The 26,504-nt window shown below is 44.0% G+C and overlaps 1 protein-coding gene and 1 long non-coding RNA gene across 4 annotated transcripts in view; one reads left to right on the forward strand and one right to left on the reverse strand.

Annotated features, from left to right (window-relative positions):
* LOC105476770 (HLF transcription factor, PAR bZIP family member) overlaps positions 1-19,071 on the reverse strand; it is a 60,100-nt gene extending 41,029 nt beyond the window's left edge. The window contains exons 1-2 of one of the 3 annotated variants that reach the window (XM_011732943.2): positions 18,426-19,071; positions 15,909-16,244 (exon numbers count right to left, since the gene is read on the reverse strand). In XM_011732943.2, the coding sequence (XP_011731245.1) occupies positions 15,909-16,244; positions 18,426-18,540 (451 nt within the window). In that variant the 5' untranslated portion in view covers positions 18,541-19,071. Of the gene's footprint in view, positions 1-15,908; positions 16,245-17,704; positions 17,799-18,425 lie in introns of those variants that run through there. The other 2 variants (XM_024791237.2, XM_011732942.2) reach the window with 2 other exon arrangements.
* Positions 19,072-19,163: 92 nt separating this feature from the next.
* On the forward strand, positions 19,164-25,346 carry LOC105476771 (uncharacterized). Its single transcript, XR_984226.2, has 4 exons — positions 19,164-19,264; positions 21,588-21,641; positions 22,304-22,378; positions 25,049-25,346. It is a non-coding gene; the product is annotated as an uncharacterized lncRNA (long non-coding RNA).
* The last annotated feature ends 1,158 nt before the right edge of the window (positions 25,347-26,504 follow it).

Below are 26,504 nucleotides of genomic sequence, written 5' to 3' on the forward strand. Positions count from 1 at the left end.
AAATCTTGCCTAGTTTCATGCCGACGTACTTTGTAATCCCTCAAGACTGCTGTACCTGGATCCCAGGGAGCACATAGTAAGTGCTCAACAAACTACAGCTAGTTGATTATTTCCCTGGTGCAGTTCATGGATTTAAAGTTAGGAGGCTGGGAGGGCTCAGAGACATTTGGCTGGCTATGTTAGAAACATACTGGGGGAGCTGCAAAAAGCACTACACTCCCCCTCAACCGTTCTTTATAGAAAGAAAAATCTGAAGAGTTCAAACCTTACCAGGAAAGCAGATCAACAGCACAAAAACATAAAGCACGTTCCACAGCTGAGGAGAAATGAACTTCAGTTTATCTGTTCCATCAGCATGGATAACTGAGAATCACCTTCAATCCTAAACAGACTGGCAAGTTCTCTAAAGCTTCCTTAAAGAAAAGTGGCTGCACTTTGATTTCAAATATCAAGAATCGCAAGTATGGAGTGCATGGTTGACTGCCTACCAAGGATGCAGTTCCCCTGGCATTTGCAGCCATGACCTCTGGCCACAGGCAGCTTACCAGGGCCTGCGGTTTGTGGCTGCCTCTGCTGGATCAGTGACACCTACGCCTGTGCTTTATCGGAGTATCCACGGAATTACATGTTGGAATTCCAGCTTCCCTCCACCTTGCAATTCCTGTCTCGTGACCAAGGAGCTGAATCAATAGACTTCCTTTCTTCCATTCTCTCTGTTAAGCTAATCAGAATAAGCCTCCTTCAGAGAGTAAAACATTATGTGCTGGAGGCTCGGAAAACACTTTTCCAGTACATCGGAAGCAACACTGGCCCGAGTCCTTGATCTGCTGCCCAGTAGAAGGACAAGTACTAAAGGATCTTCCCAACCTGCTCTGGCAGGACAGCAAACACCAGGCACCAGTACTGCCCCACCCAAGCCAACGACAGACATCACTAGTTAATCACAGAACTCTTCACTGAGCCCAGACCAAGCCTCGGAATCTTTCAAAATGACTTTCCAGGTACCTACTAATCCATCAGAGTCAGCTGCAAGATGAAACCTACTATCACAGGCAGGTCCTACAAACCTGACTCCAGCCACCCAGAAAAGCCAAAGGCCCCCTCTGGCCACTGCCCTTCTAGAAAAGTTGTCATCAAAAGAGCTAGCAGTGGGCCCTGGGGTTTTTCCTTCTGCGGGCTTTCCTTTTTTTTCTTTTTCTTTATAAAAAAATTATTTTGTCTGGCTAATAAACTACTGCTAAGAAATCCAACTGTTGGAGCAACGATTCCAGCTGGATAATTTATTTTCAGGGTTGCTCTGGAATGCTGAACACCAGAGAGAATCTGGTGGTTCCCATTCCGCATGAAGACCATTTTTTAAGGAAGTCACTAGCTTCACTGTTGTTGTTGTTTTTTCTCCAAAAGGTGTCAAATGTCTTCTGCTTTTCAGCTTTAGTTTTTAAACTCTGTCATCCTTTATGGGTGGCAGAATGTCAGATTCTTAATCCATCTACTACTTGGCTCGGGAGCAGCTCCATTACCCCCAAGGGGCTTTAAATTTTTTTAGACATTCACCAAAATGTGAATGTTAGTCGTCTTCCAGCACATAGTAGTCTTTGAACATGGGAGTCACAAAGCTAGAAACAGCGCCTACATTTTATAGACAAGAAAAATTAGGTTTTGAGAGATGTGGTGACCTGTCCAGAGACACCTAATGCTGACAGATTGGCTTTAGAACCTAGATTGGCTGACTCCAAGTTCAGTGCTCTTTGGAACTGGCCTACCTTTGAAATTGTTGCTATGTGTTTTCCATCTCTTGCCACCTAAAACCCAACGGAAATAATAATGGACATTGATGTAAACTGTTCGGTCAGTTTTCTATTATGACATACTTGTAAGTTAGAAGGACGCAGATTATTCCCATTTTACAGATGAAAAAGTAAAAGCCAGAGAAGCTGAACACCTAAGGTTATATTCGCAATTAAGAGCATAGCCAGGACTACAGATTAAATCTCCTGTGTTCCCAAAGCAGCATCACGGAGCTTACAAAGACCCAGTCCAGCAACTCAAAATCCTGGAAGCAAGACTCCAAAGACATTAACTACAAGTGCATTTTAGAACGTGGTCTTTAAATACCAGATTTGGACTCTGAATTAAAACTCGCTGGGTGACAATCCGAGTAGGCACAGTCCCACATCCTTTTACTGATAGCTTGTTTAATGTAATTTAACGTGCATGACAATCCTACAAAATAGGCCACCATGTTCCGGATGAGGAAATGGGGGCTCAGAATTCAAGTGACTTGCTCAAAGTTTCCTGGCTTTTCAGCAGACCCCTGATTCCAAATTGAATTTAGCTTGGTGACTAAAGGGCTCCACAGTCACGTGCTGATGCTATTAGGACTGTGTTTCTCTGAATATCTTTATCAACGCTTGTTATTTCTGCCTTGAAAATGATTTCATCCTGATCTCCATGGTTTTTGGCCACCGAGATATGCCCAAATTTATTTTTAAGCTGCCTGTAGTCAGAATGGAAGGGCTGATGGAGAAAAAAAGAAAACATACTTTGGCAATGTATTCACAACATTCAGTCCTCTTGGGAACAGACTAAATTCCAGGGACCAATATCATTTCTAATATGAGTTGATTTCCTACAACCACTTACAGTAAGTATTTAGGACAATCCTGGTTTTAACACATAATGGCTATTGCTATGATTTCATACTGAATTGACCTGATTTAAACTTAGGAGCATTGTGTCCACTCTTTTATAAAAGCAGGGAGGGACTCAGAGATATTTTTTGTTTTGTTTTGTTTTGTTTGAGATGGAGTTTCACTCCTGTTGCCCAGGCTGGAGTGCAATGGCATGATCTTGGCTCACTGCAACCTCCACCTCCAGGGTTCAAGTGATTCTCCTGCCTCAGCCTCCTAAGTAGCTGGGATTACAGGCACCCACCACCACACCTGGCTAATTTTGTATTTTTCGTAGAGACAGGGTTTCACCGTGTTGGTCAGGCTGGTCTCAAGCTCCTGACCTCAAGTGATCCACCCTCCTCAACCTCCCAAAGTTCTGGGATTACAGGCGTGAGCCACCACGCCTGGCCGCGACTCAGAGATATTTGATGGGATACAAAAATATGCTGAGGGAGCTTTAGCTGAAATTGAACATCCCTCTCAAGAGGCTAAAATCTTGCCTAGTTTCATGCTGATGTACTTTGCAATCTCTCGAGACTGCTGTACCTTTAAAAGTCTTATCCTGCCACACCCACATGTATAGTGCACAACCTACTGTGAGCGAGACGCATGTCAAAGGCCAAGAACCCCACAGCTGTAATCTAGTTGGAAACCAAAGTCATACCAGGTTAAACTCAATTCTTAAATCAACCAACTTCTAGTTGTCCCCTTTGTGTAAAAACTGTTTTTAGACGTTTCTTCCAAATAATCTACTTTTGTTTTTACAATTTCCTTATATTTCCATTCCACTTCAGAAAAGCCCATTCTTTCCTAGCTGGACCCCTCCCTGCCATGTTTCCCTCTGGCACAGAGAAAGGAGAGTTAAGAAGTGTGTATTTGAGAGACTCACACTAAGGAAAGCAGAAGGTCAGGGAGTTTTGTGACCATTGAAAACCCATTTTCCTGCCTCCACGTCACTCAAGAGCCCATCAACAACAACTAGAGGACAGCCGGTTCACTACTTTATGGCCCAGAAGTGCCACCAAGGGCAAAAAGAAGAAACAGAAAACACAGATCTGGCAGCATGTTGGAAAGGCTCTAGAGCACCAAAGGAAATGTATTCTAAATTCCCTTTCACCCTTACCCACTCAAGATCTTCCAGGCATAGCACCAGAAGACATATGCAGGCACAGCAGGGCATATGGAGATGGAAGACGCAGACTAGTTGGAAACCAAAGTTTCTGCAGAGCATACATCTATTACAAGAGCTATCCAAGAAAGCAGGCAGTTACACTGTGACATGCTAGGGTGATAGGACCACAAATGGGGTTTGAGGTGGGATGTATCTTCTCACAGGTGTAAATACACAGGGTGCTCACCTGCTTTATTATCTCTTCACGATCCTTTCTTCCCTGCAACAACTCAAAAGCAGTTTCCAGGCCATCACTGCTATAGCATTGCTGTAACACAAGATGTGTTCCCACTTAAGCGTCCATAAAATAGCCATGGAGGTGGAAGAAGAGAAGGAATAGTAATTGTAGAATAAAAATAAAACTGCTGAAAGCTGCCATTTATATACTGAGCACTGTTCTAAGTGCTGTACATGTATCATCTCATTTACTTCTCCAGGAATCCTCTGAAGCAGGTATTAGCACCCTCACTTACAATGGAGGGAACAAATGCAGAAGAGTTATATGGCTGGTAGATCCCACACCATCTTTGGGGGTTGGCCGATGACATCCTCTCTGATGGCAGGTAAATGAATGAAAATAATATTTTGGTTCCATATACTTATATGAAAATTTAAAGATATGAAAATTTAGTGGTGGGGGGAATGGAGAAGGGGACAGATGGAGATAACTGGCAACAATTTGGTGGGAATGCTAATCTCAATTACTGAAATGTCTGAATGACAAAAATTATTTTGCTATTCACTAATATGCACTTGTCGTTCAGAATATTAATTTATATATACACAGTTAAAATCTTTAAAAACTCTTTTGTACTCAAGTTAACTCTGTGTCCCAAAATTATGTTTGCATAATTAATCTGTTTGGTAATATTTTTGCTTTTTAAATTAAAAAAATATATAATGTAGAGATGGGGTCTCATCAGGTTGGTCTTGAACTCTTGGCCTCAAGTGATCTTCCCACCTTGGCCACCCAAAGCATTGGGATTACAGGCATGAGCCACTGTGCCCAGCTAGTAATATATTTCTTTATAAAGAAGACAAAGATATAAATTTTAGTTTAAGCAATTCAAGATAAAATGATCATAAAATCTGAATCAATGCAATGTTACTGCCACGCAAGTGAGAGGGTCAAAGAAGAAATAAAATAAGCAGACCTAAATTGCTTCTTTATACCTAGTTTGTGTAATACTGAATCTTCCTGTCATTAGTTGTTTAGGAAGTCAATAACTAAATATCATTATCTGGCCTACTATGTTTAGATAAATTTCACTTATAATGTTAAAAATAACTTCTTTGACATGAATATAAATATTATTTTAAAATCATTTAGTTGCCACTGCCCATTTGAAACAAACATGCTTTAGATTCTATGAGGAAAAAAGATATTCACTTCCCCAGGAAGGTGTATTAATACAAAGAAATCAATCATAATGAAATGAATTTTATGCAATTCTTACGAGGCCAGTTCTGCAAATTTCTCTCTTCTTGTCTTCAGAGACTCTTTCAAGGCTTTATTTCCATCTTTACAGTTTGTATTACCTACTATTTCCTCTATAAATCTTTCAATGGCCTTTGACCTTTTAAAAGCAATACTATTTTGATTGGATCTGAGATCTCTGTCCTGTTTTCATAGTTCTCTAGTAAAAGCCTGCATGGTCTCCTTCAGTGATACTAATTCAGCCCACATCATAATGACTCCATCCTAAGGTGAATTAAGTCTTCTGTTCAATCTTCAGAGCAAGTTGAGTTTAACTGTTTGCCACTATCCTTAAAATAACCCTTCATATCTTGGGGTATTGAGATTTCTGTTCTGGGTAATCTGATTACTGCGTATCTAGATGATCTTGTTCATCTGGTTTGCCGCATTGACTCCCACTGGTCAAGGCCTGGTGGCATCCGTCCCCCAAACAAACCTTTGCTTTTCCCATTCAATTCAATTCAATTCAATTCAAGTGGCATTTCTTGTGTATGAACGGACAGGCGTGCTTAACTCTTTCCATTAAGTGGAGAAGCACTTAGAGAGCAGTGATGAGACTTTCCTGCTCCACTGTCCATGCCTGGGTTCCACAGCAAAGACATCACAGCAGACTGTTACCCAGAGCTAATTAGAAAAGAAAGCATTGCTCTTCCCCACTCAAGGAATTTCTGCCAAAGCATTTATTTCTGCTGATCCGTTTATGCAATTCTACTTTCTAAGAGAACATTTTGTCACAGATGATTTAGTGTTGTAGCTCCCTGAAGCATCTTTCTGTAGCATGCACTCATTGTTTTTAGGAATATAGGGTCTCCCAGGCAAAATTTGAGAGGCAACAGGGTTTAACAGCCACAAGCCACGTCTCATGATAAGACCTCAAATTCCAAAGCATTCTTCCAAAGATCATTAAGGAAACAAATCCCAGATTAAACGTCTAAAAACAAAACTTTTACGAACCCTGTGTGACAGGGGAGCTGCGTAGTTTTTCAGGAAAGAAAATGAGATTGGATAGGTAGTGAGTTAAGAGAGTAACATCAGTTTGTTAAAGTCAGAAAAGAAGAAAAACTAACATTTTAGGAATTTCCACATTCAGTCATGGCGTCTGTACCCACCACACAAGCCAATTTAACAGAAACAAATACTATAGTTTCTCCCCCAGCAGACACTCGATTCTGCCAACACTCCTGTAATTATCCCAACTGTATGTAGCTGGAGGTGAAATGCCCACATTGACAGCTATTTTCTATGTAAGTGAACTAGATTGGGTTATGCAACTCTTTGAGCCTTCTGAAATCTTGGCTTGATATCAGGGTACACTTTAGAGGGTGCTTGAGCAAGTCATTTCATGCACGTGACATTCAGCCGTCCAACCCCCTACAATCCGATCCCCTCCCACAATGTATGTCCCTTTCCTTTACTAGTACTCCCAATGTGAAACACACACACACATCCCATATCTAAGCATGATGTACAATTCTGTTTTCAGGAAAGAAGGGAGCCACAAATACAAGGTCAGGATTCAAGAATGCAAAACTGTAATAATGACTCCTTTGTTTCCCAGGAGTAAAATTAATAAGCTAGCCAGAAACTTGGCTTAGTATTTTTAGCTTGATATTACTGCTCCAGGTAATCCTTATAATCAGGTACCACTTGTATCACTGAGACATTAACCTTCCCACCCCCACCCACAAACCCAAACGCACGCATGTCCACGCACACGCACACACAAACATATACATAACATCTGGTTCAATACACTTATTTGCAAACCTAGTGAGCTGTATAAAATAGAGGTATTTAAAAGTGATGAACGTTAATGAGTCGGGTTTATTAAAATCTATTTTTCTACTCCTATGAGACCAGGCCTGCTTTTGGACTTTTAAATTCTGAACCAGTCAAATCCCTCAAACTATTTCCTTGCCAAACAGTGTTTCCCCCAATCACCAAAATTATGGGTTTTATAAATGAAACCTAAACCCTGTGTTTTTGAATTACTTTCTCTAGATCATTAGAACATCGTATTTTTGAAAAGCTGTTTGATGTTCAAGGGAGAGTATTTATTTTCAAAATAATAAAAATAAGGAAATCCTGGTTTGCCAGAGGAAACTATTGTCAAGTTTCTAAAAATGTTTCCAATCCAACCTTGAACTCAAGTGGAAATGTTTACATGCCACTTCCCTGCTCAAAAACCTTCAATGGCTCCCTATTGCCTACTGGATAAAGTTCAAGCGCTGCAGCCTGGTACTCATGAAGCTGTCAGCCTGACTGGCACCAACCTCTCTGACTCATCTCCTTGACTCCTTGATATGAGTTTTCTGCACCAGCCAAACTGGATCTACACCCTGTTGCTTAAAACACCCTGTGGGCATTCCTGCCCCTGTAACTTTGTGGGGCACGAACCTCTCCAATCTGGCTCTCTCACCCCTCCTTCCGGGCCCATCACAGGCTACAACTCTTCTAAGAAGCTTCCCCCAGCACCTTTGCCTTGAGCAAAGGCTGCTTCCTGTGAGGTCTGGCAGCTCTTATTGGCTATACTGCTCTGTTATTTATTTTTAAAATTTTTATTCATTTTCTTGATTAATCTTTCAACCTCCTCTTTTCAACAGATATTGGAAGCCTCTATATACCAATCATTTGACACTGAGAACATGCTCGTTTGTCCTGTCACTCATCACTTTGCCTAAAAGTCTTATCTTCCCTACTAAATCACTGTCTCTGGAAACGAGCAGCCAAATTGTACTCTTGTCTCTCTTCCTCAGGGTGCACAAATCAAAACACCAAAGCACAAAACAAAAACAGATGCTATTTCTGGGACCGTGCACATTGCTCTTCGCCTCCTAAAACCTCCTCTGTTGCTTTCTCTTTTATTTTTCATTTTAGATACAGGTTCTCACTCTGTCACCCAGGTTGGAGTGCAGCGATGCAATCAAGGCTCACTGCAGCCTCGAACTCCTAGGCTCAGGTGATCCTCTTGCCTCAGCCTCCCAAGTAGCCAAGACTACAGGCACGTGCCACCATATCCAGCTAATATTTTAAAAAATATATTCTGTAGAGATGGGTCTTGCTATGTTGCCCAGGCTGCTCTCAAACTCCTGGTTTCAAGCGATCCTCCCGCCTCAGCCTCCCAAAGTCCTCTGTGGTTTTCTAATCACTGTATCACTTCGTAGAGAAAAGTAACTGAACTGACTCATGGTAAAGGCTTGTCTACTATGTACAGGGCACCAAGCTGGATCTTTCCTACATGGTAGCTTTAGAAAGCTCACAGAAACCCAACAAGGATGTTGCTTTGCAGAAAAGACTATCAAGGTTCAGAAAGATTAAGAATTTACTCATCAAAGAACCCCTTGGGTAGAGGAGGAATTATTATTCTGGAATGCTTGTGTAAAGTCTTGCTTGCAAGCAGGAGAATAAACTGAACCCTTCTCCTTTGGAAACACCATAACATACCTTTATGGCTTCCTTACCCCCAAGGTCACTATATTGCCTTTAAATATAAGTATTAATGTCTATCGTTAAACATTCAATGGTAGCAGTAACTGATTGACCTATTACCAAATATGACACGGAAGAAATCTATTATCAAGAACTTCTTTGGGCAGGGCACAGTGGTTTCCACCTGTAATCCCAGCACTTTGGGAGGCCAAGATAGGTGGATCGCTTAAGCTCAGAGTTCAAGACCAGCCTGGGCAACATGATAAAACCTTGTATCTATAGAAAATACAAAAAGTAGCCAGGTGTGGTGGTGCATGCCTGTAGTCCCAGCTACTTGGGAGGCTGAGGTAGGAGGATCTCTTGAGCCTGGGAGGTTGAGGTTGTGGTGAGCCATGATCATGCCACTGCTTTCTAACCTGGACAACAGAGCATGACCCTGTCTCAAAAAACAAACAGACAAACAAAAAAACTTCTTCAAAATGCATTTTGTTTATTTAATCCCGTGAGCCAGGAAGAATGAGTAAAGGGTACAGTCAGCTACTCAAGGTCACCTAAAATTCAGAGGCTAAGAGAAGGGCAAGCAAGACTTGGCAGAGAAGCAGGAGAGAAATCCAAATTTCTTGACCAGTGTTCCTTAATTAGCTAGGAAGGGAAAAGTATCAAGACTCTCTCTGAGCCCCATGCTTGGTCCTCCCACGGGAAATGCGATTCGATGGTGGTGAAGGTGCTGCTTGCAGCAGCTGTTATTAAGCATTTGCTGTGTGCGACGCAGGGTGACAATTACTCTGCATGCATTGGCTCATATGACCTTCAACAGTGCTATGAGGCAGGTCCAACGATTGTTCCAAAGTTCCAGATGAGAAGCTGAAAGCTCAGAGCATTTAAATGACTTGCCTGAGATCGTGAGCAGCTAATGAGTGGCAAAGTCAGGATTCACACTCAGGTTGGTTTGTTTACTGGATTCTGTGCTCTAAAAAACATTACTGCTATATTGCCCATATAGACTGGTGTCTCAAACACAGGACATTCTGACAGACATTGTGCCTGGTGAGACAGAGGCACCTAAATCTGAGGGAAATTGAAATTTATAGGAAAACGGTGGTGTAGTATCTTTAGGACAAGACATTTGCTGGGGGAGGGCCTATTATTATAATCACTATTAGCTGTGACCAATATTCTCACCCACTACCGTTACAGAATCAAACACAGGCCCTGTACCTCTCTAATATATTATTTTCTAATTTTTTTCATCTTATTACTTTCTCTACTACCTCCCCTCTTCCCTCCATTTTCATTGCTGAGACATAAAAAATGATTCCTGGGTAAAAGTGATTAGTGCTAGTTGGAAGAGAGGTTTCTGAGAAACCTAATAAATCACGGCTGTCTTCCCCTTCTCTGGCTTTCTACATGAGAATGTTAACAAGGGTTTTTTCTTCCCACCTCCCCCACCCCCTTTCCTTCTCCTCCACCTAATTCTGTCTTTATACTGCTATTTTTCTAGTCTGGTAGGCACAGTGCTGAACTGGAAAGACTCTGCCAAGACCCTTGGCAGGAGCTGGCCTCCAGGAATCTTGCCCACCACAGCAGCGCAGAGAAGACAGGGCCTCTGGGCAGACAGGCAGGAGAGAGGGCCGGGTTTGGGGTCTGGCTAGAATGTTGGACAGAACAGGTTTCCCTGGCATCTGAGCTGCCCTCCAGAGCTCAGCTTTCTCATGCCAGGGTCAGGATTACAATTGCTTGCTGGCACTTGCTGTCATTCTCCTGGGAAGGGAAGCAAGAGGGAGGAGGGAAAGGAAAAAAAAAAAAAAAAAGCAAGCCAGCACACCACACAGCGTTGGGCAAGCTCCACAGGGCACAGCCACGTGTCTGGAGCACACGGTCATGCAGGCAGGCAGCCAGGGTTGCCAGGGCTCACACGAGAGCTCGGGGGCTGGGCACCTAGACAGTGGCTGTTTCCACATTGGCAGAACAGGAGTTGGTAACCCAGAAGCCATGCTGCTGGGTTAACATCAGGGAAGTGACTTGTCCTAACCCAGAAGGAAGAGAAAGGTCAGGCTGGCTGCACAGAGTAAGTGTTGGACATGATGGGAAAGAAAAAAAAAATGCATGAAAGTATGTCCTATTTTTGCAGAGGGAAGGGGACTGGGTAAATAAACCCCGAAATAGAAAACAGGGGTTGGGAATCCAGTCATTCCTTTCTGTACCTCCATGCCACTGACACCATAACGGCTGAATGCACTGAGTACTCATGCAGTACACACCGGCCGGACTTGTCAAGTGCGATCTTATTTAAACCTGCCAAAACTCCAAGGGAGAGGGGCCATTTGTAATTTCCAATCTACTGATGAGTAAACTGAGGCTTAAAGAGGTTAAGAAATTGACACAAAGTTACATGGCAAGCCAGGGGTGGGTCCGGGATGTAAACGCAAGCCCCTGAGCCCACAGCCTACACTCCTAACCACCAAGTTGCCTTGCTTTCCAGACATACCCCAAAATACCTCTTGCCACAGACTTGGGATTACTATCCTGTGAATGTCAGCAAGCCCGTCCTCTACAGGGCTCCGTGGAGAAGATAAACTCTCCAAGAAACAGAGCAATGACTCCCTCCCCTTCAGGATCCCCTAGCCCCTGATGAATGAACAGCACTTTCAAGATGCTTGAGACACCGGGCACAGCCACTATCAGTCATGGCGCTCCCAACCTGCAGATGTTATCAGTCTGCCGGATTAGAAAGATATGTGAACTGCACGCCCTTAAGGGGAGCTTCACTATTGAGAAAAGAAAGAGAATCCTCCGACCTTCCATAAACGCAGAAATCACCTGCGCAGAACTTCCCTCCATCATTATTCAGATTCCCAGGCCAGCATTTTCTTTCCATACCCAAACCTTCTCACAAGGAAGGTCGGCAGAAACAGAACACAAACTCCATATTGCAAAGGTACAATGGGTTCTCCCCCACCCCCGCTCCTTTTGTGCCACCCACTTATGCCATCCTTTTCCCACACACGACCACATGGAAGGGTTTTCACTGTACTCTGTAACCAGCCTTCATCATAACCCGGTCTCCATGCTCAGAACTAGAAAGACAGCCTTCTTAATTCTCAGCGGAATATGGGCCTAACAGTGGTAGGACACCCCCCAGCTATTCAAAGAAAAACCACCAGAGGAAACAATTTCAAATCTGGCTTTACAAGCATGTGATATAAAAATAACTCTGCCTTTGTCTGCTATAGATGACTTTCCCTAAAGGGATGGCTGTCCTTAAAGCTATCGCTCAATTCTCAGGGCAAACAGATTCTTCTTTTTCAGTACCCGGCATATATTCATGCCTCCAGGAGAGCACCCCCACATCCCACCTCTGAAAGTATCTACAATGCAAACATTGAAGTCATCAGAATGACTCCTGCCATCTCTGCTGGCCTAGGAACATTCAGGACACTGCACCTTGGATGACCGAGGAGCCCCTGCAGTTAGCTCCAGCCTCCAAGAACCACTACTCTTCCCTTCATTAAGATGTCAGCCCAGAAAGCCTGGTGACCATACAATAGCCACAACAGGTTTTAATGAATCCCTGGATTGTTTCTTGAAAGAAAACTGGATTTCTTCAGATATTTCATTCATTCTTTGGTCAGTTAGACTAATAGAGATGGGGTGCCCAAGATAAGAAAGGGGGTGGGGCAGTCATGGTAAATAGTATGAGAATTCACAAGAATGGGCCAGGTGTGGTGGCTCACACCTGTAATCCCAGCACTTTGGGAGGCCGAGGTGGGTGGATCACTTGAGGTCAAGAGTTTGAGACCAGCCTGGCCAACAGACCCCATCTCTACTAAAAATACAAAAATCAGCCGGGCGTGGTGGTGCATGCCTGTAATTCCACCTACTAGGGAGGCTGAGGCAGGAGAAGAGCTTGGACCTGGAAGGTGGAGGTTGCAGTGAGCCAAGACTGTGCCACTGCACTCCAGCCTGGGTGACAGAGCGAGACTCCATCTCAAATAAATAAATAAATAAATATTCACAAGACTGCTCACCTTGTCATTCCAAGAAATCCTTGGGGTAGACCTAGAAATGCAGACTTTATCAGCTCATGGTTTCATTGCCCTTCAACCAAACAGGTAGCACTAACACCACAACAGAGCATAGCTCAAAAGATGCATGCTGAGTGAACAGCCAGAAACAACGGTTTGATAAACTACTCTGCAGTTATCTCCTGATTAGCCTGATGGCTTAGTTTTATCAACTAAGTGTATAATTATGCTCTTATTAATATTCTATTTCTTCTTGGCAACCCAACGTCCCCTGACCTTCTTAAAAGTTTTGCCAAAAGCATTGCAGGTGGTTTATCCATTCGTGTGACAGGATCCTAAAGTAAGCCTAGATTTTGCTGTCCAAGTTGAAGTTCTAGACCAGTGGTTCTCCACCGGGAGTGATTTTATTATGCCCAGGGGACATTTGGCAGTGATTGAAGACCATTTTTACTAGTCACATCCGGAGCAATGAGGGTCCTACTTGCAACTAAGAGGTAGGGGCAGGGATGCTGCCAAGCATTCTAGAAAGCATAGGACACAAGATTTACCCAAAACGTTAACAGTGCCAACGCTGACAAACACCAATCAAGACTGAAATTATACAATTCCCAGAATGCCCGAGGCTACATCTGCACTCTTCCCTTCTGAGGACTTATTTTCCTTAAGAGTAACTTGGTACTTTTATTCTGGTCACTCCTGTGAGCCACAGAGAATAATCAAGAACTTTCTCCTGTTTCTGGTTTGCTTGCAATATCCATCCATCAAGCCAACATCTCTTAGAATTTTATTTTGCGTTGTAATCTTTATCATGATCAAGAATCTATGAGCAGCAGAGCGTTATTTTACCTGAGTTTGGTATTTGAAGACAAGGTTTAACTTTTTTCCTTTTCTGTGAGGACTACTGAGTTTTCAATTCCAAGAAGGAAATGGTTAAAATGTGTTTCCATTATTTAAAATAAGACATTTAAATGGAGAACTTATTTCTAGATCCTCAGTGTTCCCTTTGATCCCAGTGTCTTTTCACCAGAACCTTACGAAATGATATCCCCTGAAACTCAGGAGTTCTTTGCTATGGATTGCAACTCCGACTGGGCATTCCAAGCTTCTGAGAGTCACTGATCAATACTGACTCCAATGAGCTCTGACAAATGAGTTTTCAAGCTGCTTCAATTTCCAAAACCCCAATTTTTGACTCTCAGTAGGAACCAAGGTGTGAACACCCAACATGTGCAGGTCTCCTGGGAAAAAATACAGTATTCCTAACATGGTACACATCCTAAATTTGGTAGGGGACTGAGAAATACTTGTCAATTGATTACAAGTGTTAGGGTCAAAATACCCCAATCCAGTAACTACTGGGCAAAATCTCCTGACATTTCTCTCCAGAGGAAGGGTTATGTACAGTACCTAGTTACCTTAAGAAGATATTTCCAAAGACAGGGATTGAAGAAAGTAACAACAGTTGACACATATAACAATGATCACAATTGCTTCCGCAAATAGAACACTCATTGCTAATCCTTTGACCCTTTATACATATTACCTCTAATTTTCACAACAACTCAATCAAATAGAAATTGTATCCTTCTACAAAAAGGGAAACTGAGGCTCCAAGAAATGATGTGGCTTTCTAAGGTCACACAGCTACAAAGTGGTGATTCTCAGTCTACAGAGCACAATGACCGAGGCACAATTGTGTCTCTCACCGGAGCTCTGTTCCCTTGTCTCCTCGCTGTTTTCCCACTTTGAAGGGTTATTCATTTTGTTGGCTGTTCCTACAAATAAACTGAAGACAGTGGCACCGCACATTCTAAGTAGCAGGGGCTCAGGATCCCATAAAGGAGTGTTTTCTCAAGCCCCCGCAGCCTCCAGGGGTGGCTGGAGACTAAGAATTAATTCCATTCCAGCCAGTGGCCTTGAGCTATAATTCAAAGTGAATTTTGGAGAAGGGGCCAGCATGCAGAGATTTGAAAGGAAGAACTTTAACTCTAATATGAATATATCAAGGCAGGGGTATTCTCTTCCTCCTTTGCATCATTTCCTTCCATTTAAATCTTGCTCTGTGTGCCACAGAAACTTCTACAAGGGTCGAGGACACGGAGTTCAGTAACAATCTCTAGCACAAGTTTCGCATTGTCCTGCTTTCTGTCTTCCCCCACAGCTAAGGCCCTCAGCTCTGTGACCTTCCGGACGATTTATCTGGATGAATCTTTGTTCCTGGTTACCTGTGCACATGAAATTGTCTTTCTTCCTGTTCATTTTGTACTACAGGGTGCTAAAGGCATGAATTCAAAGCTGCTTCAATCTGTGTTTATATCTGAGCATTAGCAGTGGGTTTTGAAGTACTGGTCATTTCAGGTGATATTTTTGTGTACTATTTCAAGATCATTTACAGCTGACCTCGCAGCCTTGTGGGCTCTGATACAGGTAGATTGAGTGTGATGGACAGATGAAAATGAAAAAAAAAAAAAAAAGAAAGTAAGAACAGTTGGGTTTATGGGAATAGCAACGAGAGAGATGGAGTCTGGTCCTGAAGAAGCCTCAGAAGCACAACATGAGAGCCTGGATTTAGATTCTATATCTCAGCTAATGACAAAACAAGATGAAAAGGATGGAAAAAATATACCTGCCCCACATCCCTACTCATATTTTTTTTTCCTTCAGGACAGAGAAGAGTGAATGTAGGTAAACCAACCCCTATTGAGAGGCTACCTATTATCTATGTGTTTAGGGAATGAGGAAAAGAGATAGGAGATGTGATGGAGGTTTAACTTAGCCAAATCATTAACTGTAAGTTGTTACTTCTTAAACCTGCAACCCTTGGATCGGCCGCGTCACAATCCCATGGGGGAGCTGGTTAAAATGCATATGCCCGGGCCCTCACTCCAGACTTGCAAAAACTCAGAATTTCTAGGGGTAGACACAAAGAGTCTGTATTTACCAGACCCTCCGGATGAGTGACATGGACGCTCATTAAAGTGGGAGAGCCTCTGCCAGGAGTGGAGCCGAAGAAGGTTCCTCTCTTAGGATATTTGCCAAAACCTGAGTGTGAAGATGTTTACGCTAACTCTACCTCGCCTGTCCCGTTCACCCTCCTCCTCCCTTTCTGAAGGGAGCATCTTCAGGGCACTTACCTGGTCTGATGGGGCTCTGCATACAGTTCGGAGATGGGATGCCAGGGTGAAGGGGTGCAGAGGCCCGGCTGCTGAGGTCCATGACCGAGGGGGCAGCCGAGGAAGCTGGCTGCAGCCCGGGAGGGTGAGGGCTGTGGTCATGCTGAGATGGGCTGGGGGGAATGCCATTTTCTGACAAAAACTCCTCCAGGTCCATGTATTCCAACTGGAAAGTATCTCCGTCATAGGGAAGGGTTTTGTCCCATAAGGTAGGCCCCAGGAATGCCGACTGGGGGACCGTCGGGCTGTTACTCTCATCATCCAGCTTCTTTTCCTTGTCTTTATCTTTACTAAATGCTGCAGAAGAAGGGAAAGTTGGACTTAAAAAAAAAAAAAAGAAAGAAAGAAAGAAAGAAAAGAAAAACAATACCGCTCTTTTACCACTCTTCCTGGCCTGTTATAAAACTACTTCTCACTAATGGCAGGATCCTTCTCTGGCTGCTGTCTTTTGTAGATCTAGAGTTAAAAGTTCAGGCAGGACGTGGATCTCTGCCTGTTTTTCAACATCTTCCTATTTACTTTGGAAAGAAGGCACTAGCCCTTGGGGCAGGGCTACAGGCTGATCTAGGATAAAAACCAGCGAACAGCCTCAGCACCTTATTTGAGAAGAGTAATAACTTAAATTTAAAATAGTAAAATAACACCTGCGATTATATGCAACTGCTGTCATTTTTAACAAAACAACAGCCAATAACCAGGCTTGAATTATCTTCCAGAAATTCAACACAGCAACAATACGAGGTCATTTAGACTTACAAAGCCAGTGGGTTAGTGGTCTTAATTTTGGTAAGGCAGGGACCTTCCACCCTTCTTTAATATCATGTTTAGAGCACCTACTGGATATCTGGTTATTTCCATATATTATCTCAAAAATCTCACAATAAACTTGCAAAATAGCAATTACCTCCATTTACAACAAAGACTTGGAGGCTCTGAGACTTGAAGGAACTTGACCAATGCCTCATGTTGGCAGAGGAGAAAAATGAGAACTTTCTGAGCTCACATGTCTTAGCTTCTAAAGCCACTGGGGCACACTGATTTTTACGAAAGGAGTTTAAAAAAATACAAAGTGTTTTCTTCCTTCTCTTCCCCAAACATTTGAGTGTGATCCAATTTACAAACAGTATGCATTTACAAAACCTTTCAAAAGCACAGATATTGGAAAAGGTGAGTTATTCTATACACTTATGTTGGAAGTATGCAGCTATTTTCTACCTGGAAATACTGCTCGCCCATTAGGTCTTTAACAAGCATTCTGGATCTTGCCAATTCTAGTATTCAGTCGTGGGTGGAATCTGGGATTAAGGAATTTGCTTCTGAGTTTCATCTTCAGAGAAACACAGCCTCCACTGCCATCCATTCTAACCCTCTACCGTCTCATCTGAAAATCTGACTTAAAACACCCACATATGCAAAAGCCTGCAGCAGGCAGCCCCTTCCTCCCAAATGCTCTTCCTTAAAGCATAGTTAAGGAGGGGTCCGTGGCTATCATCTGCAGATTGCAAACTCTTGCAATGCAACAGGTTGTCCTCTCCTAGGAAAGAAGGTGCAAGTACTCCCAAGCTATTTGTAGCCAAATAACCTTTCAAGACTTTACGCTGTGAGTCGCACGGTTCGCATTTGCTACTGTGATACCGAAGGCATGAAACCGCATCAACCCAAATCCGTGGTATCACTAGCTGGGTTTGGGGCCTCATCACACGTACCCCTCCTCTACCGCTATGGCCAAGGTTGTCTTGGGAAGGTTTGGGACTTACCAAGAAAGGGCTCAAGCCAGAGGAGGCTCCTGCGCGATTACACGTGAGCCTGCTCCGCTCTCCCCTCCCACCAGAAAAAGTGCACCGGGAAAGTGTCAGCGCTGGAGGCGTGCACCGCTTCCCGCCGAGAGACCACTCCCCCCACCGGCCCCAGCCCCCACCCCGCTTTCTCGGCTACCCTTCACCAGGAGAAAAGGCGTCTTCTCTCACACCTCGTGGGTTACAAATACTAACCAGTAACAGAAGCTGTAACACAACCCCAAAACCCAGGCTACGCAGTGAGACCCCCTCCCTCAAGCCGACCCCCGCCCCCTGCCCCGCACAGAACCAGGCCCCAGGGTTTCTTCTCTCCAGCCCGGGAGGCTCTGCCCTCCGCAGGCGGGCTCGCTCTGCGTGCGAGTGTACCTCGTTCTAGGGAACGATCCTGACCTGTCAAGTTACACCTCCCACCCGCGCCGCAGGAGCGGGACCCAGGGAGGCCGGGTGCCCGAAGCTCTTTAAATGTAGCTCAGGAGGGGTTCCTCCCCTTTCATGGAGGAGGAGGAGGAGGAAGGGGAGGAAGGGTGCTGGGTGAGCTCCTCAATTTCATCAGAGCGGGGCCGGGGCGCCGCGGGACAGGGCGGGAGCGGGGTGGGGGGATGCTCCAGCGGGCGTGCCCGGCCGCGGAGGGGGACCCCCGGAGCGTCGTCCCTTCCCGGAGCGGGGCCGCGGCAGCGCTCACCGTCTTCGTGGTGAAGGGGGAGCTTCAGCGGGTTCTCCAGCAGGGACCTGAGCACGCCGTAGGGAGGCGGGATAAAGGTGGGATTCAGGGGGAGCGGTCGGGACATTTTCTCCATCGCGATGCACTCAAAATTTTTCCCCTTAAAAAAAGAAATAAGAAAGAAAGAAACAACCGCCCCCTAAAATGTTGCTGAGCTTTTCCTCCGTCCTTTGCCAAAAGTACTCGCTCTCAAGGCGGTGGAGAAAAGGGAAGAAAAAAATTACTTATATTTTTATAAATACATCTGCATAAAAATATATATTAAAAAAAAACTTTCGGGTTTCCAGTGCAGACGGTCCCAGGAGAGCGCGCCAAGTGCCCGCGGGCTCCCCGGCGACGCGCAGGATGCTCTCACCTGCCTCGAACCCCTCGTCTTGCAAAATGTTCAAAACTGAAAAAAAAGAAAGAAAAAAAATATGTCGACGGCTGCAGAAGGGCAGAAGGCACCGCGCCGACCCCAGCCCCTAGTGCCAGCACCGGAGGCGGCGCGCCGTCCCACCCCACCCCCCTCCCCGCGCCGGCGGCCGCTGCTCCCCAGCGCTCCGCGGCCCCGCAGCGCCGGGCTCAGCGCATCCGGCCACCCATGTGCCGCGGCCCTGACAAGAGTGACGTCAGGGCCCGCACCTCGCGCCCATAGGCGTGCGGGGGCGGGGCCACGCGCGGCCCCGCCCGCCTGGCCCGCTTGCCCCGCCACCGTGTGTTTAGCGTCGCCGCGCGCGCCGATTTTCCGGGACTTTGCAGCGCTGGATGGTTACAGGGGAGTAGGTGCCAGATTCCCTGGGCCATCAACTTACGCTCCGGTATTTTTATTTTATTTTATTTTATTTTGGGGTCTGGATGGGAAGAGGAATGAGAAATTTATATCCATAGTTTTCAGGCTGGGAATAACCTGAGGAGTTTAAAAAAAATCCCGATGCCCAGGCCACATCCCAGATCAATTAGAACAGAACCTCTGGGGTGCTATCCGGGCGTCCATAGTTTTTAAAGCTCCCCAGGTGGTTCCAAAGAGTAGCCAAGTTTGAGATGATTGGTTTAGATCGGATTGAAGGTAATGACTCTTCTCAATATTTCTCCTGGCCCCAGCCAAGCTTAGCGTCTTCTTTCTTGCCCGGTTTCCACCGCCACCAAAAAATAACTACTTCCTACGAGTCCGAATGGGATGCGAAAAGCAGAATGGGGAGCAGAGGGCTGAGCTGCTGGGCACTGTTGCCCACGCTGCCCAGAGGTGTTAACGGTGGGGGGCGAGAGGGGTAGACATTTGCCTGAAACGGAAAGAGGCGGGAGAGACACAGACACACTGAATGGGATTTTAGGAATATTTACTCTGGGTGAGTACAGGTGACTGTGCTTGGGTCAAGTTATTAGGTCTGCACGGTGATTAAAATAATTTTGTAAAGTATCCCCTACGGGGGTTTCGGCTTTCCTTGCTGTCACAGCAGCTGCGACGTCTCCCTCAGCCAGTTTGACCCCGCGGCGCCCACGGTCCCCGAGAGCTGCGTGCGACCCCTGTGTGGTAGCTCCGTTCCCGCGTGGGGTGGTGCGGGCGCTGGCGTGGCGTGCAGTCGCGGCGCCCCCTGGAGAGCTCCGCGGGGGTCCAGGCAGCTTCTCCCCCTCCCTCCTTACCTCTGCTTACTAAGACTAGGGTAGTTCGATCTGGGGAAGGGGCTGCAAGAACGAATGGGCACGAATTAAAGAAAACCGGTTTTCAGTGAGACGTAAAGGCCTCTGTGACCCCAGGCTGAGTTGCTGGGGAAGGATGTGGTGGAGTCTTGATGGGGTTTACTTCCCCAGGAAGGGGTTGTAAGAGAGGAGGCGCCTGAAACCCCAGAGATCAGGAGCGGCGGCGCAAGGGGATTCAGGGTACCCTGGCAGGATGATTGTGGCAAGTGCCTTTCTGCCCTGAGCTGTAGGTTCCTCATAAAAGGACACGTAATCCAGTGACCTCAACCTCCTCACTCTAAAATTATGGCAAAAGGGTAAGGCGACGTTCTAAGTGAGACGTTGTTGCAGTGTTTCAGGTTTCAGACAAATTCCAGAAACAGCAAACTTTTAGTTAATGCCACATGCATTTATTGAGCACCACGGTATGTATGCCAGCGACTATGCGGGAGCTAGTGAAAAAAGATGAAAAAGACATAATTTTAACCTTCAAGAACTCGTCGTTTAGGGTTTGGCATATAAACAAACAATGTAAAATAGTATTAAAAGAACAAAAATGGAAAGATGGAGGTGGCAGGGGCACTTACATTATTAGGAGAGGGATTCTAGAGAAGGTGCCTGAGCTGGGCGTGGAGCTAATAGTCTTTCGTGAATGGTCTGAATCCATTAATTCTATTTTATATATATATATATATTTTAATAAAAAAGGGAATCCATCTCCACTATCCTTTTGGAGAGAGAGGCTATTTCCCTGTCTTGAGTTCCTTACATCCCTGTAAGTTCATAAACTGGGAGGACTGAGAGCATCCGCTCAGCCTGGTTAGAAATCTGTTAGATTGCAGATTCCAGGTGCACAAAAGATGCGTTACCTAAGCTTTGTGTAACAGTCCACTGACATTACTCAGTACACCCAAAGCGCTCCACCTGCTCATGGTTCTCTGCATGTCCTCACTTCCCCATGTTTGCAGACATGAAACTCTTATCAGGTCAAGTAATCTGGTTTCCCAGAGTAATCTTCTCCTTACCACCTGACAGAGCTAAATACTGTGGCTTGGAAATTGCATTTCTCATTGCACGTGGATGAACTGGCATTGGTTGATCAAGCAGTTTCTTGGGAAATCGGTTCATTTAATTTAATTCCCCTGAGCCTGATCAACTTGTCACAGACCAGATTGAGGACCAGCCCTTTAGACCATGGTGACTCCCTCTCACTTCTCTCCATCCTTCTCTAACTTCAAAGGTATTTCTTAGAGTCTTAAAAATTATAAGCACTGGCTAATCTTCAATCTAGCCCCATTCCTTAACAAGATAAATGAAATTGATGCATCTTTTCTGCTCTGGCCATTTGTAAATGTTATTTTCTTTTATTTTTTTAACACTTTATTTTAACCATGAATATTTTATTCATGGTTATTTTGACCATGAATAACTTTCTTTCTCTTTCTCTCTCTCTCTCTTCCCCAGAAGCAGTTGCGGACGGCTGCTCAAGAGAAACGAACAGGATAGAAGAAATCAAAGGTTATATTGGTTGGGTAGTAAGACCCTCTGAATTCTACAGGCTAATTCTCAAATGGACATATCCCTAATGAACACTAACCCCAATCTGCACATATGCCCAGAGATGGCTGCCGCTCACAAGTGCTTAGCACTTGTCCACTTACAGAGCCCTTCCATGAGTGTCATATCATGTAGTCTGACAATTCCATGAGGAAAGCAATGATTCTGATTTTTGATTGCTGTATAACAGATCACTCCAAAACCTAGTGGCTTAAAACAACCACCATTTTATTATTTCTCATTATTCTGCAATCTGTGTTAGTCTCAGCTGGGACACTGGGGTGGCTGGTCTTCTCTTTCTCTTCACCTGGCCTCCTTATATTATAGATTCATTTTGCTTGTTTTACAATTTCATGCAAGTGAAATCATACTGTATGTACTCTCTTGTGTGTAGCTTCTTTCACTCTGCACAATATTTTTGACATTCACCAATGTTGCATGTAGTTCATTTCTTTGTATTCGTGAGTAGTATTCCGTTGTATGAATATACAAAAGTTCATCTGTTGTATTGGTGGACATCTGGGTTGTTTCCAGTTTTTAGGCACGAATAAAATGTTTATGAGTATTCTTGTCTGAGTTCTTTTGTGAACACATGCTTTCATTTCTCTTGGATAAACCAATAGGAGCAGGATTGCTGAATCATAGAAGAGATGTGTGTTTTACTTTAGAAGAAGCTCTTCCATAGTCTTCTGAAGCAGGTAAATTGTCCTGCATTTCCAGCAACAGTATATGTGAGTTCTGGTTGTTCTAGCTCCTCATCAATATTTGGTGGTGTCAGTTTCTCTTAAAACTTGTAGCCATTCTAGTGGATGGATAGTCAGTTCTCAATGGACCTTTCATCTGAATTTTCCTGATGACAAATGATGGCATCTGCTACTTCGTGTGCTTCTTAGCAACTTGCACATCTTCCTGTTCAAGTCTCTTGCCCATTTTTGAATTTGGTTATCTTTTGATTACTGAATTTTAGGAGTTCTTTTATATACTTTGGTTATAATCTCTTTGTCAGATGTTTGTGTGTTGTGAATATTTTCTTCCCATCTGTGGCTTGCTGATTAGTTTTTATAATAACGTCTTTCCATGAGCAGTTTTTAATTTTGACAAAGTTCAATTTGTTAATTTGTTTTTCATGATTATTACTTACTGTGAACTAGGAAACTTTTGACTACTCCTGAGTCCTGGAGATATTCTCCTATACTTTCCTTTATAACTTTTATAGTTTAAGCTTTTTCATTTAGGCCTATGACCCATTTCAAATTAATTTTTGTGTATACTATGAGGTAAGAATTAAGGTTGGTTTTACTCATGGGGATAGCCAATTGTTTTAGACTTTCATTTCCCCCTTGAATTTTTTTTTCTTTTTTTTTTTTTTTTTTTGAGTTGGAGTCTCACTCTTGTTGCCCAGGCTGGAGTGCAATGGCATGATCTCGGCTCACTGCAACCTCCGCCTCCTGGGTTCAAGTGATTCTCCCGCCTCAGCCTCCTGAGTAGCTGGCATTACAGGCACGAGCCACCACATCCGGCTAATTTTTGTATTTTTAGTAAGAGACGGGGTTTCTCCATGTTGGCCAGGCTGGTCTCGAACTCCCGACCTCAGGTGAGCCACAGGCCTCGGCCTCCCAGAATGCTGGGATTACAGACATGAGCCACTGCACCCAGCCCCCTCTTGAATTGTTTTGATGTTATTGCTGACAATTATTTGACTGTGTATTTGCAGGTGACCCAAACTTTTGACCCCAAGGAAAAATAGGTGTTTTATCACTAAGGACAGAATAATGCTTTTTCTATGTTCTTTCTAAGTTTCCTGGGGTCTGATTCATATCTAGCAACAGAAAAAAGTTCATCAAAGTTTACGGCTAAAATGAATGCCTCACTTTCCGTGGCTCATTCAGTTTGTTGACAAGACATCTGCAAAGTTGTCCACATTAAGTTAGATAAGAGCCAAAAGCAGAGGCATTATCCAATTTGCTTTTTTGTGTATGAGCAAATAATTAAGCCTATTGGCTAGCAATGCCTCAGTGCTCCTGTCTTAACCTGCATGAGCTTAAACAGTAAGTCAAAACTAAACCTCTTTGTTAGAGACATTCAAACAAATACTAGATAAAGAACATTTGACAAGCCACTGAAAAACCCTTCAGTTGGCCCTTCAAGGAGAAACGGATAGCAGAGGCTCTGGAGGTTTAAAACTGTCCTAAAAATAGGAATGACCATAGAAGAAACGTTCCTCAGAATCAACTTCTTAAAAGATGCCAGCACAGCTCTCCTCTGAAGTTCTGGAAATTAGCCTTTTGCCCAGCCAGCGGTTGCCACCTGTCCTGTCATTTCAGAAGTTTTGATAGTGAGGTTGGGTGGGGAGTCCTTTGTGCAGCCCGGTGGGGGCAGACATGAGGCAGCCATTTTGGCACCAGCCTTGCGGGTCTGCAGAGAGAGCTTTGCAGTGTAAGCAGTGTTTATGTTTCAGATCCCCAGTGGGTGTGAAACGTTGTTGAGCACACAATGCCTGCCACTGTAGCCTACTTGGGGCTAGGAACCTGGGGTGGATGGAGACAAGCACTGTGGTTACGAAGGGCTTTATACTCCAGTGAGCCAAACCTCTAGATGAACCTGTTTATCTCGTTGTCAGAAGGGCACTTTATCCAGGGAATTAATTCAGAAGTGAAAGGCATCACGTGGGAGTTAGGCTAGATATGCCTAACCCAGGCTTGTTCCTTCTCTCCTTCCCAAAACCTCTAACTCAGCTAAAGCACCAAAAAGGAAAATTATATCTAATTAGCTTAACTACTGGAGACCCCCAAAGCTCTTTACTTGGTGTAGGATCATGGAAATCAAAACAATAAAACATTTGTTGGGAATGCCAAGCTCTCCTCTGAGGCTGACTCATGTAAAGGAGCATGAGTCCTTCCCTATCCTTTCCTTGAGGCTTCCCCGTCCTTTCCCTGAGCCCTGTATTGTTTGAGTAAATCTGAGTAGGAAAGACTAAGATAGGTAGATAGATAGAAGAGATACTAAATCAGGCATGTGTGTGTATGTGTGTTTCACATCAGAGGACGGTAGGATTTCTATACATGTGATGGGAAGGAGGATGAAAGAAAATTGTATAAAAGAGAAAGAAAAGAATGTATGTGGCAAAAGGAGAAGAAAAAAAATCAATGCAGTGTATTGCATAGAATGAACACAGGATTTGGGGCTAGATATACATTCACACCTGCCACTATTACTTCTTCTACTACTACAACAAATGCCAACAACAGCATAAAGAAGGCATAAATTATTGTGTGTTTGTGTTCTGGAGCAACGTTAGACCTGTTAAATATATTATCTCATGTATTACTTGTGACAATGATATATATTTCATTATTCCCATTTTTCAGATGATGACACTGAGGCCCAGAGAAATGAGTGACTGGTCATGATCCTACGGCTAGCTAATACATGGAGAAGCTATGAGTTGAAAATAGGTCTGCTTGACTCCAATGCCTGCACTCTTAACCTTGCTCCAGTAAATAAATGACAAACACTCATTCAATAAACTTACTCCGTTTTTACTGGTTCAAGTTCTGCCTCTGTCCTGTGACCTTGGATAACCTCTCTGATCTTAAGTTTCTTTGTGTGAAATATGAACTAATGCCTGTGCCTCCCAGCTTGCAGAGTTGCTAGGAGGATTAAATGAGATAATTTATGTGGAGGTGCTTGGTACATTGTGAAGCGCTAAACAAATGTGAGGGCTTGCTATTTGGGGCTTTTTTTGCATTTTCTGGTTTCTCTGCTCCTTTGCAGAGATGCTCCCACTTATGAATCTGCAAAACTGTTGATGTAGTCCATGATATTAGAAGCTACTTTTCATCCAAACACACATCCCTTTTTCTTCTCACCCTTTTCTCCCTCTCACCAGGGGCAGCTAAATTCTATTGCTCCCAGTCTCCAAAAGAGACACAAGTTTGAAGTTCAATAAAAAAATCAAATATAGCAGATTCCAAATAGCCACTCAGCCAGAGTCGGGAAAGAATAGCTATTTCCTATATCTTCGTAAGGGGTGAAGGAATAGAAGTTTGTGGATTAACTTAAACACTTTAAAATTATTTCAAGTCTAGTAAATGCAACTGAAGGTAGAGACGGTTGAGCTGTAGAGGCAGAAAATCACCATGACTCAGAAGCTAGTCTTTAATTTGCTCAGTATCCAGTGTCAATTAGACTGAGTGAAATTGACTGACATCGACCACATTCTAAAATATAACTTGAAAATCAAAAAAAAAAATTATATATAATTTCTAAGCTGCACTTCGGGCTCTTTTATGTGCATGGAAAATATAAGACCAGGTATCCTCAGGTGATCAGAGTTTATTTTTAAGCTAAATAAGTGGAGAGCAAGACTACAAAACTGTGCTGAGTGTATGCATGCTCTGGTGGACCAAGTATTTTCATGACCAATGCAACCTGAAAACCTGCGGAGAACTTGAACAACGGCCTATCATCATGTAGGGTATCAGGACCAACTTCCCTCCCTTTATTGCATATTAATCCCAAAACAAAGGTTCTGATTCATAGACGTCACCATCTTCTTTGAAGTTTCTGCACCGGGTGGAGTCTCACGTGAGCCATCTCATAAGTGATTGGCTAACCTTACACCTATAAATGAGTGTCTCTGTTGGGACATTGGTAATTGGTCCAATTATAGAGCCCAAGGCAGCTGGTTTAACTCAGACCATGTGCAGCCAGATTAGCCTGGCATAGCTTTCCTTTAAAAAGGAGCTCTTTCTAGGGAGCATGCCAGGTGTGTTGAACTTCAAGCAATACTTAAAAATTTGTGTCAGCTGGAAAATGTGTTCC

This window comes from Macaca nemestrina, chromosome 17 (assembly GCF_043159975.1).
Source record: "Macaca nemestrina isolate mMacNem1 chromosome 17, mMacNem.hap1, whole genome shotgun sequence".
Classification (NCBI taxonomy): Eukaryota; Metazoa; Chordata; class Mammalia; order Primates; family Cercopithecidae; genus Macaca; species Macaca nemestrina.